The sequence below is a fragment of the Leucoraja erinacea genome, chromosome 14 (genome assembly GCF_028641065.1).
Source record: "Leucoraja erinacea ecotype New England chromosome 14, Leri_hhj_1, whole genome shotgun sequence".
NCBI lineage: Eukaryota > Metazoa > Chordata > Chondrichthyes > Rajiformes > Rajidae > Leucoraja > Leucoraja erinaceus.
The window spans coordinates 28,977,311-28,995,201 of record NC_073390.1 but is presented as its reverse complement, the minus strand read 5'-3'; the positions used below and the strand labels follow the sequence as shown (position 1 = coordinate 28,995,201).

General features: G+C 42.6%; 2 protein-coding genes across 7 annotated transcripts in view; both read right to left on the bottom strand.

Annotated features, from left to right (window-relative positions):
- Positions 1 to 1,158: 1,158 nt before the first annotated feature.
- Positions 1,159 to 12,544, bottom strand: aqp12 (aquaporin 12). The gene is made up of 3 exons (XM_055646000.1): positions 7,761 to 12,544; positions 5,578 to 5,694; positions 1,159 to 1,921 (listed from the first exon to the last, which is right to left on the bottom strand). The coding sequence occupies exons 1-3, from the start codon at positions 8,362 to 8,364 to the stop codon at positions 1,710 to 1,712; spliced, it is 933 nt and encodes a 310-aa protein (XP_055501975.1). The 5' UTR covers positions 8,365 to 12,544; the 3' UTR covers positions 1,159 to 1,709.
- An 88-nt stretch (positions 12,545 to 12,632) lies between these two features.
- Positions 12,633 to 17,891, bottom strand: part of LOC129703482 (serine/threonine-protein kinase PAK 2-like) — a 56,313-nt gene continuing 51,054 nt past the window's right edge. For all 6 annotated transcript variants that reach the window (XM_055645995.1, XM_055645996.1, XM_055645993.1 and 3 more), the window contains 4 exons: positions 17,278 to 17,377; positions 16,549 to 16,745; positions 15,650 to 15,787; positions 12,633 to 14,574 (listed from right to left, as the gene is read on the bottom strand). In XM_055645995.1, the coding sequence (XP_055501970.1) occupies positions 14,488 to 14,574; positions 15,650 to 15,787; positions 16,549 to 16,745; positions 17,278 to 17,377 (522 nt within the window). In that variant the 3' untranslated portion in view covers positions 12,633 to 14,487. The remainder of the gene's footprint in view (positions 14,575 to 15,649; positions 15,788 to 16,548; positions 16,746 to 17,277; positions 17,378 to 17,891) is intronic.

The window sequence follows — 17,891 nt, the reverse complement described above, 5'->3', positions numbered from 1 at the left end:
CGACCCCCACACCGAGTAGATTCACCCCCCCGACCCCCACACCGGGAAGGAAGTCAATCAATCAAGTAATGCAACATTCTCCTGGGGAGTATAAACAATTCAAAAAAGGCTTCACACTTCAGCCAATCATCAAACAGTAACACAAACATCTTGCAACATTATTAACAGTATTTACAATCCCTCTTGATCCATAGTAGAGTATGAAGTTTCTAAGAGAACCTGGAATAAAGTAAGTTAGCAGTCCTTATTTCCACTGATACTCTTACAGTGGTGGAGATGTACCCATGCACTCCTTCCATCTACTTTCACTGCTGTTGGAGTAGTTAGGAGAACCTGGTAAGGTCCCTCCCAGCAAACTTCTAATCCTTTCCTTACCCAATTCTTTATAATGACATAGTCTCCAGGTTTCACTTTAGTTGAAGTTACTAACATAGTCATCTCGCTATCGGCTGCCCTTACTCTATAGTACAATGCTCTGGTCAAAGCTAGAATGTAGTCAGTCATCTCCACAGTCATATGATGGAAGTTAATTATCTTCATTGCATTCTGATTCCAAGGTGTTCTTAAGGGTTTACCATAAACAATTTCAGCTGGGCTCAGTCTAGATTTCCCTACAGGCATGACTCTCATCTGAAATAAAGCTATTGGGAATAATTTAATCCAACCAAGTTCAGTCTCCCCCTTTAGATAAATAGATACATAGAAAATAGGTGCAGGAGGAGGCCATTCGGCCCGTCGCATTATCGCATTTGCTCGCTGAATTTCATCAAAAGTAAGTTAATAATGCCTTAGTTTTGATGAAATTCAGCGAGCAAATGCGATAATTCCCGATATTTTGGATCTTAAAATCTCCACGGCAATTGTCAGCTGTTCATTTCCGCGGCTTTCTACCTTCAGTTCCCTCTTGTAATTACCTCACTTTCTATCTTTTGTTTTGCCTGAAAATATAGGTCGCTGTGCTTCAGGGTCACCCCGACTAGCACAGAAAATTTCAGCTCAAAAATCGGCCGTTTTCCATGTTTTTAACGGGTGGGAAAGTGCGTGTTTCCCCATTCACTTACATGTACCAAACTGAGAGATGTCCTCCAGTCAGAATTTTCGGTCACGTGAGGGGGGGATCTACGCTCATTTGACCTTTGGTGAAATCACCCTATATGTATTTCTATTCTATTTCAAATCTGTCAATATTTTCAGTGCGTCTTTGCTGCCCTCATTCCCAGTCACCTCCTCTTTTGGAACTAAAGATTACCACCTCATCCAACTCATTCTTATCCACGAGAGACCAGCTAGAATAGTCTAATTCCCATGCTAACCAAATAAATCCGTTTTTCTTCAAATGTAGTCTAAAACAAAGCAGCAAAAAAAAATGTGTGTTGGAAAATTAATTGAAATGACATCCAATAGTCTGTAAATCTTCCAGTACAGCATCACCAAGGTCTCGAAGGTGCTGAATTAATGAAATGTTACAGGAAATGTGTGTGCATTATAAAACAGCTCCAATGTAAAATACCAGCCAGTCACCATCTTCATATACATTCTGGCAGCATACTCAACCCTGCTCTGTTCCCATAGCCCAACATTATTATTTATTTTAGGTTTTTATCCCTTCCCCTTTATAAACCACAATCGATTAGTTTCCACCACTTTTCCAGGCAGTGTTTCCAATAATTTACACTAAATTAAACCCTCCACTGGCAAACATTTTGGTCTCAATTGTTTTCTTTGTCCATGACCACCTCCAAAACCTTCTTATGGATGTTTCTCTTCCTTGCCTGTTGCCTGTTGGCTGTCTTGTTCTCCTCTGGACCCAATGTTGATTTCCCTTTGGGAATTTTGTACTTTGGTCTTTGGGAATAGAGGAGATTCTTGGAGAAAACCAGAGGAATGTTCCCATGGAATAGTAAGACAGCCAAAGTTGTTGCTGTAAACAAATGAGTATAATTAGTCATAGAATTCTCAACATCTTCAAAGTAAATTGGATAGCAGTCAACATCGTTATCAAGAGCAGGAAAGTATCCAATGTTCTATAGATTCAGGATCAATTCCTGTGGATTGGAAGGTAGCTAATGTTATCCCACTTTTTAAGAAAGGCAGGAGAGAGAAAACAGGGAATTATAGACCAGTTAGCCTGACATCGGACGTGGGGAAGAGAGTTGTGAGTCTGTGGAATTCTCTGCCTCACAGGGCGGTGGGGGTCAGTTCTCTAGATACTTTCAAGAGAGCTAGATAGGGCTCTTAAAGATAGCAGAGCCAGGGAATATGGGGAGAAGGCAGGAACGGGGTACGGATTGGGGATGATCAGCCATGATCACATTGAATGGCGGTGCTGGCTCAAAGGGCCGAATGGCCTATTCCTGCACCTATTGTCTATTGATTATGTGATACTCAAGGAATGCATTGAAGGGTCTCAAGATCCACCAGGGCAGGGAAAAGTGCTTGGGAGAGCTTGGTGTGGGGCCTCTGTTTGGTAACTTTTATTGCTGTTATCAACATGAGGACCAAAGTTGTGCCAATAAAAGTCAAAGAAGCCATTATGAGACTGAGAAACAAGAATAAAACTGTTAGAGACATCAGCCAAACCGTAGGCTGACCAAAAGCAACTGTTTGGAATATCATTAAGAAGAAAGAGAGCACTGGTGAGCTTACTAATTGCAAAGCGACTGGCAGGCCAAGGAAGACCTCCACAGCTGGTGACAGAAGAATTCTCTCTATAATAAAGAAAAATCCCCAAACACCTGTCAGATAAATCAGAAACACACTTCAGGATACAGGTGTGGATTTGTCAATGATCACTGGCTGCAGAAGACTTCATGAACAGAAATACAGAGGCTGCATTGGAAGATGCAAACCACTAGTTAGCTGGAAAAATAGGATGGCCAGGTTACAGTTTGCCAAGAAGTACTCAAAAGAGCAACCACAGTTCTGGAAAAAGGTCTTGTGGACAGATGAAATGAAATGAATGAAATGAAATGATTCAATTTATTGTCATTGTCAGTGTACAGTACAGAGACAACAAAATGCATTTTTAGCATCTCCCTTGAAAGGGAGACACAGGGCGTCGCGGTGTGCCCGCGCCTGCCGCCGTAACATTCCATTACAGGCAAAGGTGGGTGAAGTGTCTTGCCCAAGGACACAAGGACAGTATGCACTCCAAGCGGGATTTGAACCGGCTACCTTCCGGTCGCCAGCCGAACTCTTAGCCCATTGTGCTATCTGTCGTCCTCAATGAGACGAAGATCAACTTATATCAGTGATGGCAAGAGCAAAGTATGGAGGAGAAGGAACTGCCTAAGATCCAAAGTATACCACCTCATCTGTGAAACACGGTGGTGGCGGTGTTATGGCCTGGGCATGTATGGCTGCTGAAGGCACTGGCTCACTTATCTTCATTGTTGATACAACTGCTGATGGTAGTAGCATAATGAATTCTGAAGTGTATAGACACGTCCTATCTGCTCAAGTTCAAACAAGTGCCTCAAAACACATTGGCTGGCGGTTCATTCTACAGCAAGACAATGATCCCAAACATACTGCTAAAGAAACAAAGCAGTTTTTCAAAGCTAACAAATTGTCAATTCTTGTGTGGTCAAGTCAATCACCCAATCTGAACCCAATTAAGCATGTCTTTTATATGCAGAAGTGAAAACTGAAGGGGACTAGCCCCCAAAACAAGCATAAGCTAAAGATGGCTGCAATACAGGCCTTGCAGAGCATCACCATAGAAGACACCCAGCAACTGGTGATGTCCATGAATCGCAGAATTGAAGTTGTCAGTGCATGCAAAGGGTATGCAACAAAATACTAAACATGACATTGTTGTGTCCCAAACATTATGGTCCTGAAATGGGGGGCTATCTATAAATGCAGCTGTACATTTTTACATGGGGAAACCAAAATGTATAAAATTGGCCTTTATTAAAATCTGACAATGTGCATTTCAACCACATGTGATTTTTTTCTATTAGAAATCACAAATTGTGGAGTACAGAGGCAAATAAATAAATGATGGGTCTTTGTCCCATTATGGAGGGCACTGTAAGTGGCACAGTGGCATAGCTAAGAGAATCACAGCCTCACAGCACCAGAGACCCAGGTTTACTCTTGGCCTCTGGTGCTGTCATTGTGGAGTTTGCATGTTCTCTTGTGACCATGTGGGTTTACCTCCACAGACTTTGGTTTCTACTCACATCCTGAATATGTACAGGTTAGTTGGCTAATTGCCCAACGGAAAAATTCCTTTACTGTTTGGGAATCTAAACCATGAGAAGATGGGTAAAATAACAATGGGATTAATGTAAATGGGTGGTTGATGGTTGGCAGTCTTCGTGGGCTGAAGAGCCGGCTTCCAAGCTGTATGTCTCCATGCCTCAAAGTTGTATTCCTTTCAAATCGCTCATATTGTTGATGTGACTTGTGAGAATGAACTGTATTTTCCAATCTCTTTTAACTTTATACATTATACTCCATGGTGCCGAGCTGTTTGAGCAGATCCACGAGAGCTAAGCAACCCTTCTACACGAGAGAAACATTCATTATTCACATTAAATTCCAGATAGCAATAAACATTGCTGGTCTTAGTAAACAGAATCTGCAGTTCCTTGTGTCTTATCAGTTTCATTTATTTACATACATTGGCATGCTTGCTCACATGGACATATCCACATGGATTGAGGTTTGGACGTTGATCTGGTGTGAACACGAGTCAACTTTCCCACAAAAAACAGAATGAACATTAACAACTGAACAAGATGGAACCATTCAGCCAATGCCCCACTGCTGACAGGACGGACCTCAATGGGGTAGTACACTGTAGAGTGTAGGCAGTGGGAATGGTCCCCGACCTCAATGTCCACTCCAGGCACCATGAAGTGAGCATGGAGTTTCCACATTCTTCCAGTGACCATGTGGGTTTCTTCCTGGTGTTTGTGTTTCCTCCCAACGACCTGCTGTTTTAATTGACAATAGTAAATTGCTCCCAAGTTTGGGTGGGAGCGCTAGAATCTGGTAAAACTTGATGAGAATGTGGACAGAATAAAATGGGATTCATAGTGGTTAACTTGTTGGGCTGAAGGATCTGTTTCCATCTCCACAACTCTCTATGACCCTCTCCATTCAAGTTTGTTAGGTTTCTTATGTATTAAACGGAAAAATGAGTTATGTGACCACTTTGCACATTATATTTCCTTCCTTGTTCACTACCCCTTCTGTCTAAGTTAATTTTGGTAGTTGCGTGATTATTATTCCATGACATTTGAATTCAAGCGCAACTCTCTTCCTCCACCTCTTTCCTCTTGGTCAGTAGTCTTGCCCTTTGGTGCAGCTGATCCTTTATCTCTATAACAGTTAGATCTAATGGTTTTACCTCTACTGCCATTAATGTTAACTTCGCAGAAAGATACTTGGACAGGATTGTGCAGCCACATGGACACATCGATGGAATTCAACAGCATATTGTTAACGTCACCATCAGACAAACTGCACAGAGCAGAGTGCATTGACCATGATGAATTAGAGTACTGACAGACTAATGTCAGGGTTTATCAGGACGCATGTGAAGGAAGAGATACTGTGACTTACCGATGAGTGGGCTAAGCCAGTACACGAGCATGTATTCCAGCAATGTGTTCCCAGAGCAGTGGAACGTCACAGAGAATGCTAGTGCTGGATTAAATAAAGCTGTGGTATATGGGCCAGCTACACAGGAGAGCAAATAATAGGTTAGACACCAGACATAGCAACAGATTAAACTCCCCATCACATCTTATGTTCTGCATTGATACACCAGGCTCAAGTCCATATCCCGCACAGAAACTGAAGCTGCAGTGGCCCATTTGGCTCCTCGAATGTGCTCCACCATTCAATAAGATCCACACTCATCTCTTATCTTGGTTCCATTTCCTGCACCAACCACAACTTCCCTCGATTATCTTCATATCCAAAGTCCCTCTGATTTTGGTCTTGAACAGTCGACAACTGATGCTCCACAGCCCTTTCGGATAGAGAACCCCAGAGGTTCACCACCCATTGGCGAAGTGATTTCTTTTCATCCCTGTCCTGAATGGCCAACTTGGGATAGTGACTGCCTGGTTTTAGTCACAATCATCAATTCTGAAACTACCCTGTTTATTTTTATGTTTCAAAAACATTTTTCCATTTCAATTAGATCATTTATTCTTCAAAACCCAGAGTATAGGCCGAATGTCTTTAATTCCAGATGCAGTCTCATCGGAGTACAATATAATTGGAGTGAGTTTTCTCATTTTTTAATCAATTTGTCTTTCAATAAAAAATGTTGGAGTATGATATGTTGGATGGGGAGGCCGGTGGCGTGAAAGGTGAGGAACCAGACAAACTTTTATCAATGTTCTGTCTGGATGGGAGGGGGAGCAAGAGCAGAACTATGGGACACAGAGGAGATGCGGGCTAGGGATCCATCTATGACAGAATGGGGGAAACCACGTTTACTAAAGAGGTCATCTCAGATATCCTACAATGGAAGGAGCTGCATCTTGGTTCAGATGTAGCAGAGATGGAGGAATTGAGAGTAGGACATAGCGTCTTTGTAGAGGCAGGGTGGGAGGAAGTGCAGTCCAGATAACTGTGGGAGTTGGTAGGTTTATAGTAGACATCAATTGATAGTCTGTCCCCTGTGATGGGAGACAGGGAGATCAAGAAAGGGGAGAGAAGTTTCCGTGATAGTCCCAGTGAATTTGAGAGCAGGGTGGAAGTGGTGAAGTTAATCAAATCCATGAGTTCCGCATGGGTGCAGGAAGCAGCCCCGATGCAGCCTTCGATGTAGCAGAGAAAGAGTTGGGGTTTAGGGCCAATATATGACTGAAACAAGGACTGTTTGACATAACTGACAAGGCAGGCAGGTATAGCTGGGCCCATTTGAAATAAATATGTAAGGATTGCATCCCCTTGATCCTCATCTTTCACTTCACCAGCCTCCGCATGCTGCACATCATACTCTGACATTTCCGTCACCTCCAACATGATCCCACCCCTAGCCACATCTTCCCATCTCCACCTATTTCAACTTTCTGCAGAGACCGCTCCCTCCGCAGCTCCTTACCTTACTCATCCCTTCCCGCACAAACCACCTCCGCCCCAGATACTTTCCCTTGCAACCACAGATGTAAAACCTGTCCCTACACCCCTCCTCTTCCAGTCAATCTGAAGAAGGGGCTCAACCTATCCATGTTCTCCAGAGATGCTGCCTGACTCGCTGAGTTACCCCAACACTTTGTATTCTGATATGCTACCCAGAACATACATTACCCAGACTAGACAACATTACCCATTCTGTTCAACATTACTCAGACCGAACCTTACCCAGATTGTTAATTACCCAGATGGTCCAACATTGCCCAGACTACACAATGTTATCTAGACTAAACAATGTGATCCAGATTGTACAATCACCACACAATGTAATCCTCTGTACAACATTATCAAGATGGTACATGAACCAGACTGTACGTTATCTAGACAATAGGTTACTCAGATTGTACGTTACCATGAGAAAAAAACGTTCCCCAGAGTGTGTACAACGTAACCCAAACTACACAATGTTACTAGACTGCTTCTCCTCCCATGGATGCCTCCTTACCTGCTGAGGATTTCCAGCATTTGCTGTTGTGATTTCAGGTTTCCATTATCTGCAGTTTTATTTTATTTTGAACCCAACATCACCTCACTGCGACTATTAATAGGAGAATCTGTTACTTATAGTTCCCCTGACTTTGAATGGAGCTTACCTGTGTACACCAAGGCAGTGATGGTCAGGGCTTTGGACAGGATCCTGTAGCCCAAAGCTGCTCCCTCAAACTTCATCACAACCAAGTGGAAAAGGAAAGCACAGGCTGCTTCAGCCAAGGCAGCGTGGCTCACAGATGTCTGAATGGCGGAGCTACAGTCAATGGCCATCATGTTCTGGATGAGGTGGAAGTCCGTCAGCTCCCAGGACCAGTACACTTTGGCAACCACACTGGCCAAGTGTGTCCCCCCGAACTGGGACAAGGTCTTCAGTGTAGCAACTGCCAGCGAAGAGTTGGAGCGTAGCAGCTCCTGCAAGGTGATCAGGGGGTTGGCCTGTGCGCCATCCAACGTGGCTTCATGGATCAAGAAGAGGATGAACAGTAGAGTCAGAACTACATCCATCCCAAACCCACCTCCCCATGGCCCGATGACCACCAACATCCTGAGCTCAAGCCAGAAGGCCCCCAGTTGGAAGCAAGTGGCCAACTCTGCCAGGAAGATGTAGACCTGAAGTGGCAAGAGTCTCCTGGAAACCATCCTAACCACCTGACAGAGAGCCAGAACAGCAAAGAAATATCCGCACGACACATTAAGCCCAGCCATGGTTTGCTCCAGACCTGACTCACTGTGAATCCTAACACTTGATGCTTTTTAAAAAAAAAAAGAGGATTAAATGGAAACGTGTACATTTGGCACGAAGTCAAGGACATTATGGGTAAATACACGTGTTCAAAGCAGAGCCAGGCAAGGGCTGGTCAATCATCAACAGACCATTTACACCTGGTTCCACAGCTTCTTCACAGATGTGGATGTCGAGTAAAACCACGTGGTGGTGCGACAGCATTTCTTTTCCAGGTTTTTACTCCAAAAAGGTAAAACATGTCATAAATGTCCAAAACATAGTCAGTGCCTTATAGCATGGATTCAGACCCTTCAGTCTAAATCATTCATGCTGACCAAGATGCCCCATCAATACCATATAACCCTAATCCTACCTCAACAGATCATTATGGTCCACCTCTTGCACTACCATCAACTTACTTCTTTTGTTCTAATTTATGTTTTTCATTAATGTCTTGTTTCTTTCACCGTCTCCTTTCTTTTAAAATAAGTAAAATTTATGTATAATTTTTTTTTTGTGTGCTGTCTGCTTCTAAATGTGTGTAATGCTGCTGCAATTACCATTCGTTATTGCACCAGGCAAGAGCGCAAGAGAACGCAGGGGTCAATGGGAGATTTTGGAGAGGGTGGATTGATGTGGAGCGAGTACGCACAGTGGCCTAACCCAGGGTCTGGCTTCAGGGGTGTTGATTTAGTCTTCGATAGTCTTTAGTGGCGAGTCCAATTGACCACATCCAAGTTTCACAAATTCACAATTCTCTGGTGAAAATGTTTTTCCTTATCTCAGTTCTAAATGGCCTACCCCTTGTTCTTAAACAGTGGCCCCTGGTTCTGGACTCCCCCGACATCAGGAACATGTTTCCTGCATCCAGCGTGTGCAATCGAAGATAGACACAAAATGCTGGAGTAACAGCGGGACAGGCAGCATCTTTGGAGAGGAATGGGTGACATTTTGGGTCGAGACTCTTCTTCAGACTGATGCCAGAGGAGTGGGCGGGACAGAGATAGAATATAGTTGGAGACAGTAAGACTGGTGGGAGAACTGGAAAGGGGAAGGGGATGGAGAGGGAAAGCAAGGGCTAATTGAAGTTAGAGGTCAATGTTCATACCGCTGGGGTGTAAGCTACCCAAGCGAAATATGAGGTGCTGTTCCTCCAATTTGCGCTGGGCCTCACTCTGATAATGGAGGAGGCCCATGACAGAAAGGCCAGATTGGGAATGGGAGGGAGAGTTAAAGTGCTGAGCAACCGGGAGATCAGGTAGGTTAAGGCGGACTGAGCGGAGGTGTTCAACGAAACGATCGCCGAGCCTGTGCTTGGTCTCGCCGATGTACAGAAGTTGACACCTGGAACAGCGGATGCAGCAGATGAGGTTGGAGGAGGTGCAAGTGTACACCTGTGCAGTTGCCAGTTCTGATATCTACATTACTTAAACATGAATGTCCATGATGCTTCTCGTACCCAAAATGTCAATTCAGCCTGAAAAATGATCAAAGCCTTTCACTAAGTCCAGGGCATATTTATTAATTTATATTTTCAAATCACCCTCTTGGCCAAGATGATCTTTACATTTCTCTCACATACTGTAGCTTGCTCCCTCAGGTTTTGCAAACTTGATTTTTTTGGAAGAGGTGACAAAGTGATTGATGAGGCATTTGACAAGATCTCTCATAGTAGGCTGATTAAGATGCATGAGATCCAGTGACTTGGCGGTTTGAATTCTAAACTCGTTACCATTACAAGTTGGAGGGTAATGGTGGAAGGGTGTCATTCTGCCTGGAGGTCTGTAACCAGTAGCTTTGAACAGCAATCAATGCACGTACCATTATTGTTCGCAGATGAAGTTTAATACAAGCAAGTGTGAGGTGCTGCACTGTGTAAGGTCAAAGGTAAGAGGAAAATATGCAGTTAATTGCACGACCTTTAATCGCATTGATATACAGATGGATCTTAGATAAGTATTACCAATAAGGAGCAGTTGGACAAACTGGGATTATTTTCTGTGGAGCGTTAGAGGCTGATAGAAGTTTATAAAATCACAAGAGGCATGGATAAGTGTATATCGGCAGACATTTTTCACCCAGAGTGGAACTGTCAAAGACTAATGGGCATAGCTATAAAGCGCGAGGAGAAAAGTGTAAAGATGTGTGGGTCAAGTTTTTTTACATTTTTTAAAATAAAAACTCAAAAAAGAGTTTTGCTCCATTTCATACAATAGGCCATTCCACCCATGCTGTTCTCAGAACATTCCATTAATTCTATTGCTCAATTATTTCCCGGTACGCTTCTCTCTCCCACATGCCATCAACTATCTGTTCATTCTCTTGCAATCCATTTATAATAGGAGAAATCAGCCTCCCAGCATAGCTTTAAGATGTGGGAAGAAATCAGAGCACCACTGATTGCAAGGAGAACATGCAAACTCCGCACACAGTATTGGAAGTCACGATCAAACCCAGATGGCTGGAGGTAGAGGTAGCAGCAGCAACTATTGCACTGCAGCCAGCTGGAGAATTACTTTCCCTTGATGGAAGGCTGGAGGACATGCACACTTTTGGATCACAGCCAACTCTTCCATTATTTCAGCTCTTTCCTTTCATTGGATTCTCCAGCAAAAAGCACTTGCTGCCCCATCTTACACCTGAACGTCCATCTTCTCTCTTCACACCCCCTCTGAACACCCTTCATTTAGAAGACCTGCCTCCTGCTACCTTAACCCTACTTATAATCAAACTGCTCACTAGCTCTCCCTCTTCCTGCATTTCACAGTGCCAACGACATGACATTGCTCACAGTTCTATCCCTTCTAGTGCTGCCCCCTTCAAGTCTACCATTGTTTATAGCAGGAGATTAAGTTGAGGAGGCAATGAGACTACAAAGTGATCTGGATAAATGAATGGACACAGATCTGTGTAAAGATAATAATGAGGAAGAAATAAGAATGGAGGGAGATTGCAGGATGACATAGTGCATGATTCACAAATGATTGGTCTACCAGGACAGCAAATCATTAGAAAAGTCATTGTTGGGAATAGGTTACACTTTGGGTCAAGACCCTTCTTCAGACTGAGATTCAGGGGAAAGGGAAACGAGAGATAGACGGTGATATAGAGAGACATAGACCAAATGAAAGGATGATATGCAAAAAGTAACAATGATCAACGAAAGCTGGAACCCACAATGGTCTCTACCTTTCCTTGATCATCATTACTTTTTGCATGTGTGCGCTGCCCATTAAACTGATGAGATCAGTGTGCACATTTCAAATGGCTATCCTCTCTCAACTATTTCATTCCCTTGGATTTATTGTTTATCCAGTATTGAATGATCAGAATCTATTTTCAGTAAATTACTGAACAAAGTCTCTCTAATTTAAATTCCATTCCCTTGTCGATGACCATTGTTCTCTCTGGCAACTATTTAAGACTGATCCTGGCAGTTGGCAACTTTCAACATCCACTTTAACCCTGAGCTGAACTTCTCTTCCCCGACATCACCCACACTGTCGTTGTCACCCCCACAATATCATTGATCTTCAACCTTGCCTCAGATCTTTGCTGAAACACATCAAATCCTTACTGACCTTCACCGTCAATTATCTGTTGCTCTTCCATTCTAGGTTGAACCCGATCAACCCAAAGCTCTGCTGTCTGGCAAGCAACTGGAACAAGTCCTATACCCACTGACCTAATTAGGTGCATGTGTTGTAATAAAGAATTAAGAATTATTTGTTCCTTTTGAAGTCTCCAGATATTCTATCACAACCAATCCAACACTTCATCGACCTTCACAATTCTCCAATCCTGCCTGCTTGCACAAAGCTGATCTCCTTTACATTGCAACAGTGTGTAGTATTTTTACCTACATGTATGTAGCCCAGGTTCTGAACACCTATTCGCCTAGATCCAAATCTTTAACTCACTTCCTTCCTTAAAAATATTAAAATAAGTCCTTCACTGAGCTATTCATCTCATGCAAAATCTGCATGGCAACAATGGTATCAAGGGGTTACATAAATGTAATTTTTTTCTAGTTGATGCTTTCCTTGGGGATCTGTTTCCTGCTACGATCTGTGCAAGTCTACTTGTCAATAAACTTTATCATGCTGTAAATAATGTGCAATAACTTACCTGAATTTCCTATGCTTAACCTCATTATTTCAAAGTCTGTTGGACCTGCTGAATGAGATTTTCCTTCGGTAATCCACATTCTCATTCAAAATTAAATACAATGAACAGAAAGTTACACACATTTTATCTAAAATTTTTTATTTTTTTTCGTATTAATTAGAAAAGAGTCCAAAACCCCTAATTCCCAGAAATATCAGACTCAACAGTTAGGCACTTTAACAGATGCATTCACCTTTGTTATATTTTCACCAGTTAATACTGCAGTAATAAGCCACAGAATTTATCAACACTCTTATCAGGAAACATGAGAAAGGTGCACAAAATATTTTCCATCTAACAGTTTACCACCGTCATGTGTTGAGTGGTTGTAGCTTTTGAATCATTTATTACTGTGCAGAGCTCGGAAAGGCAGGTCAAGGCAGAAGGGTGACCTCAGTTATCTGGTCATCCATTCCTTCCTTGGAGACTGCATCTTATTGCAACTATTTTTAGAAGTCTCACAATATATTGCATGGACACAATAAATCTGCTCCCCACTACCTTCTATCCATATGCCCCAAAAGAGATACCCGCTGATCATTTTACCAACAGTCATTACAAGATGTTGTACATGATTTGGGACTGTATGGAATGTGCAGTGCGCTGCAGGGAGTGTGACTTGATACACCATTTTGTTGTGCAGTGATGCACAGTGGTAAGTTTGCATTGCAATGAGGCACTTTTTCAGTGTATCTGTGGAGGCTGGGTGCAGTGCAGCAGCATAGGTGTATGATGAGCTGGGGGTTGGGGGTCAGATACCCGAATGGGATTCATTGAACCATGATGAGAAGTATACGCACGTCAGGTGTTCTCCAGGTACAGTTTCTGCAGTCATGACTGTCTGGGGATGCACGTGGTACATGCTGTGATCTACCATCAAACGTGCAGAGATTGCATTCTACAGAAACCTGAAGCATCAACCACTTTTTGTAAACACATTGCAGTTTTTAAATATCAGTGAAAACAAATCAAAATAATGTGTTTTTTTAATGAAAATAAATAAAACTATGGGAATCTGCAAGACTGGGATGCTACAATCATGATGCAGCATTGCTTCTCTACTGTACTGTCTGAAGACTGCTCAACTGATTCTAATATTAAACATTCAGCTCCTTTTGTCAGCAGAAACCTTATAGGAATCAGTGTGGCATCAATGAAGGCACCCAACATTAAGACGATTCAATGCATTGTTGTGGCTGTAATATAAATATGTGGAGAATTTGGATCAATGCACATAAGAATAAGTCCCACTGCAAAAATAAATGACCGTTAGATAACTTGGACCAAGGGTCTTATTACAAGTCTGAATTCACTAACATTTACCTAATTACGGCCACAGAAAAAATTAACTTCTGCAGCTCTCCTTCAAGTGTGCACACTAATCATCAAGGCATTTTGTGATTAACAAAGAAATATAATCACTAGCATGGAGGAAGCTGGTATCCTAGCCCCGCCAGCCAGCGCTAGTGACTAGACAGAACTCCATAATGTTAGTACAAACAATGAAAACTTAAAACAAAAGACAGCTACACAACTCTCCCGAATTCTAACGCAAATCGCCATTGAGATACATAATATACAAAAAAAAGGCATTAAGCAGAATATCCCGAAGCCCCACTCACCCGAAACAGTACATAATGTCCAGAGGAGACAGCAACTGGCAGAGCAAACTGCATGCTGGGAAAAATCCAGATTCCACAGGGGAGGCAGCTAATCTGTCTTTCAATCAGAAATTCAAGTATTGAAATGTAGAGGGAAGGAAAAGGGACTTTTTGCTTTGAAAAGAGAAAAGCAGCATCAACCTTGCTGTGTGGGTTGTCTGGTGAACGGCACGTGTAGGGCCCGAGTGGGACCTTGCAGTTGCTCCGGCATTTCAATGCAGAATGTAATATTTGATTCCAATCTTTGGGGGACCGAGGGGAGTCGTAGGAGAAGAGCTAGCGATTGTTTTTCATTGCATCCTTGGCTGCCAAAATCAGCGGCGTCAAACTGGACATGGGCTTAGCCAGCTTCAGGAATGGATGCTGCAGGACAAAGTGAGAACAATGGCGGTGGTTAGCAAATGGAAACAACATTAACCTTTAACACCATTGACAAATGCCGACAGAAGATGGTAGTTAGCATGTTACTTGCTAAATATAGTGATTGGTTTCCATGTTGACAAGGATGCACGTTAAGCTTGAGGGGAAAATTCTTCAGGCTACATACACTTGCCCCATCTTTCCTGAATTAGTTTCCCAATTTTGAGGAAAACAGGAAAACATGGTAAATAAATAAGTAGGAGTCAGAGAGATGCTTCAATGCTCTATTTTGGTGTTGCTCGTTCTTCACTGGCTCGTCTCCAGTTGGTTCAGAATGCTGCTGCTCGCCTTTTAACAGGGACTCGAAAGAGGGAGCACATATCGCCAATTCTGGCCTCCCTACACTGGCTCCCGGTGCACTTTCGGGTTCATTTTAAGATACTGTTATTTGTTTTTAAATCTCTGAATGGGCTCGCCCCGCCTTACCTCTCTGAGCTGCTCCACCCATACGCTCCTGCCCGGTCCCTCAGGTCAGCTGGTCAGCTGCTCCTGGAGGTACCAAGGTCTAGTCGGAGGCTCAGAGGGGATAGAGCCTTCTCTGTTGCTGCTCCGGCACTCTGGAACACCCTGCCGTTGCACATCAGACAGGCCCCCTCACTGTCCATCTTCAAATCCAGTGTTAAAACGCATTTGTACTCCCTGGCTTTTGACCATGCCTGAGGCTTTGCTTCTGTTTGTGGTGTTTTTGATGTTTCTTTATTTTACATGTCTTTTCCTACTATTTCTTTTGATTGTTATTTTTGGTGTGTGTTAACTTTTTTGTCAATGATTAGTGATGTACAGCACTTTGTTGCAGCTATGTTTGTTTTTAAAGTGCTCTATAAATAAAATTATTATTATTATTATTATTCACATATACTGGTCATCTTGAATAATAGCAGGCAAAAACAGCATTTACACAGACACAAATAAAGAAAGAACATCGGTTGGTGTCTGGGTGTGTACCAATGAGAATTTTAATGCAAATTTAAATAGATTGATACTGGCCTGAAGTTTCAGATTAAGGCATGATCAGTACCTGCAATAGTTCCTTTCCAGAACCCCGTTTCTCCACATCCATCTCCAGACAGCGGTTCAGAAAATCCCGAAATATTCCAGAGAGTTTCTCTGGATTCTGAAGCTCCGGAGTCCCATTAGTGGCAATGAGGTACAAGGCCTGCAACGTACATGGATAAATGAAGAAGTGTCTCTAAATGTGACTATAATAAAAATACGTGCAGGCTTGCGGCTCAGCGAAGTCCGTGCTGACTCTTCACTGAGTCCACTTAATTCAGAGGAAGAGAACAAAGATTCAATTAATCAATATCCTCCAAATGATGTTGAATCTATCAATGGCATGAGATAGCAATGCTCCATAATTGTTTTATTGAACGTGACATTAACCAGCTCCAGTGATGAGAACAGAAGCTGGAGAGGCAAGGATCATGGGTATAACATTTGCCCATTCATTTCAATGATTTTAATTTTCCTACACTGGATGTGGACTTGGTTGTCCAAGCCTGTATTTATTGCCTATACCTATTTGAACTAACAGGCATGCTGGTTCTTCAGTTTCTACAGTTCATTATAGAAAGCACCCTATCAGAATGCATCTCAGCTTGGCATGGCCACAGCTCTGTCCAAGACAGCAAGAAATTGCAGAGTTGTAGATTCGGCCCAGACCATCACACAAACCAGCTTCCCCTCCATCTATACCTCACGTTGCCTTCAGAATAATTAACATAATCAAGGAGTACTTGGACCCCAATCATTCTCTCTTCACCCCTTTCCTAATGGGCAGACGATACAAATGCTTGAAAGCACAAACCACCTGATTCACTAACATCTTATTTCCTGCTGTTATCAGACAATTAAGGCAACTTAAAATGACAATACGCTTCATCTCTTCACTTTTCAGAGAAGCAGTAGTAGACTCACCCTCAGCGGATTCTCATTTAGATACGGGGGTTCTCCTTCCACCATTTCAATGGCCATGATCCCCAGCGACCAGATGTCAACTTTGGGGCCATAAGCTTTTCTTGTCACCACCTCCGGTGCCATCCAGTAAGGTGTCCCTACCATGGTGCTGCGCTTGCTCTGCTCTGGTGTAATCTGGGCACAGAAGCCAAAGTCGGCTTTACAGACACAAAGAAAACAACACCATTAACGTTGAAGTATCTATTATGGTTACAAGTCATCCTCATTGTGTGCTTAAATTAAAAAGAGGCTTCAGTTTAAACAAAGTAGTTGGCAGATTTCAGAACATTGTTACTTGATTGGGTTACAAGTTTCTTAGAGTAGATTACTAATAGGATATGTGGAAAGTGGAAAGACAATCCTTTGTAACATGTGGATGCATTTTCTCTCAATATCGCCCATTGGTGGAATGATGAGCAGCGGGGTCTTTGCTATTTTGCGGAGTCTCGATCTCCACCATTTTTAGCATCAACCTTTCCTTGGTCAACAAACTTCAATACCAGAGGAACAAAGTGAGAATCTCAAAAGAAAGTTAAAAAAACAAACAAACTGCAAATTAAGATTTTTATGGGGATTTCAACCCGAAACATTAATTCTGTATCTCTTTCCACAGATGCCTCCTGACCTACTGAATGTTTTAGTACTTTCAGTCTATATTTCAGATTTCCAGCATCTGCAACTGTTACTTACTGAGTTTCACAGATCCATCCATTCCCAGCAGTACGTTATCACTCTTGATGTCTCGATGGATGACCTGGTTCGCATGAAGGAACTCTAATGCTTGTAGGCACTGTCCAGAGAAAAAGCAAGATGGGGAAATGCTTCATATTCAGAAGTTATCATGCAAGAAATCTCAGAAAACAGAAATTGTGGATGATATATTCTGATGTGCATATTTATTCTTTCATTAGAGTGCTTCAGTTACAAGGAGAGACTGGATAGGCGGCACTATTTTCTTTGGCATGAAGACAGCTGATGAGGGACTGGAGTTAGGTGCACAAAATTCTGAGAGGCAGAGACAGGGTAAATAGAAAGAAACCTTTAACCATAGCAGACGTGAAAAATATTAAAGGGCATAAGTTTAGGGTAAGATGTTTAAAAGTGGTTGAGGGAGAATTTTTTCCACCCAAAGTGCAATTATAATCTGGATTATATTGCTCAGTACTCCCACAACATTTTTACTTGTAAATCAATGAACATTTGAATCGCAAAGCCAGAGAAGGCTTCGAACAAGGTGTTGGCCAATGGGATTAGTGCAGGCATGCTGTTAATGAACGATAGATGCAGATAGCTGGAGGCCAGTT

Bases quoted from the DNA above. Each gene is read 5' to 3' on its own strand.
- aqp12 (XM_055646000.1), bottom strand. From the start codon at position 8,364: ATGGCTGGGCTTAATGTGTCGTGCGGATATTTCTTTGCTGTTCTGGCT. The intron at 5,695-7,760 runs GTAAGCTCCATT...TCTCCTGTGTAG, and splicing joins CACTGCCTTGGTGTACACAG to CTGGCCCATATACCACAGCT. The intron at 1,922-5,577 runs GTAAGTCACAGT...ATTTGTTTACAG, and splicing joins CTGGCTTAGCCCACTCATCG to CAACAACTTTGGCTGTCTTA.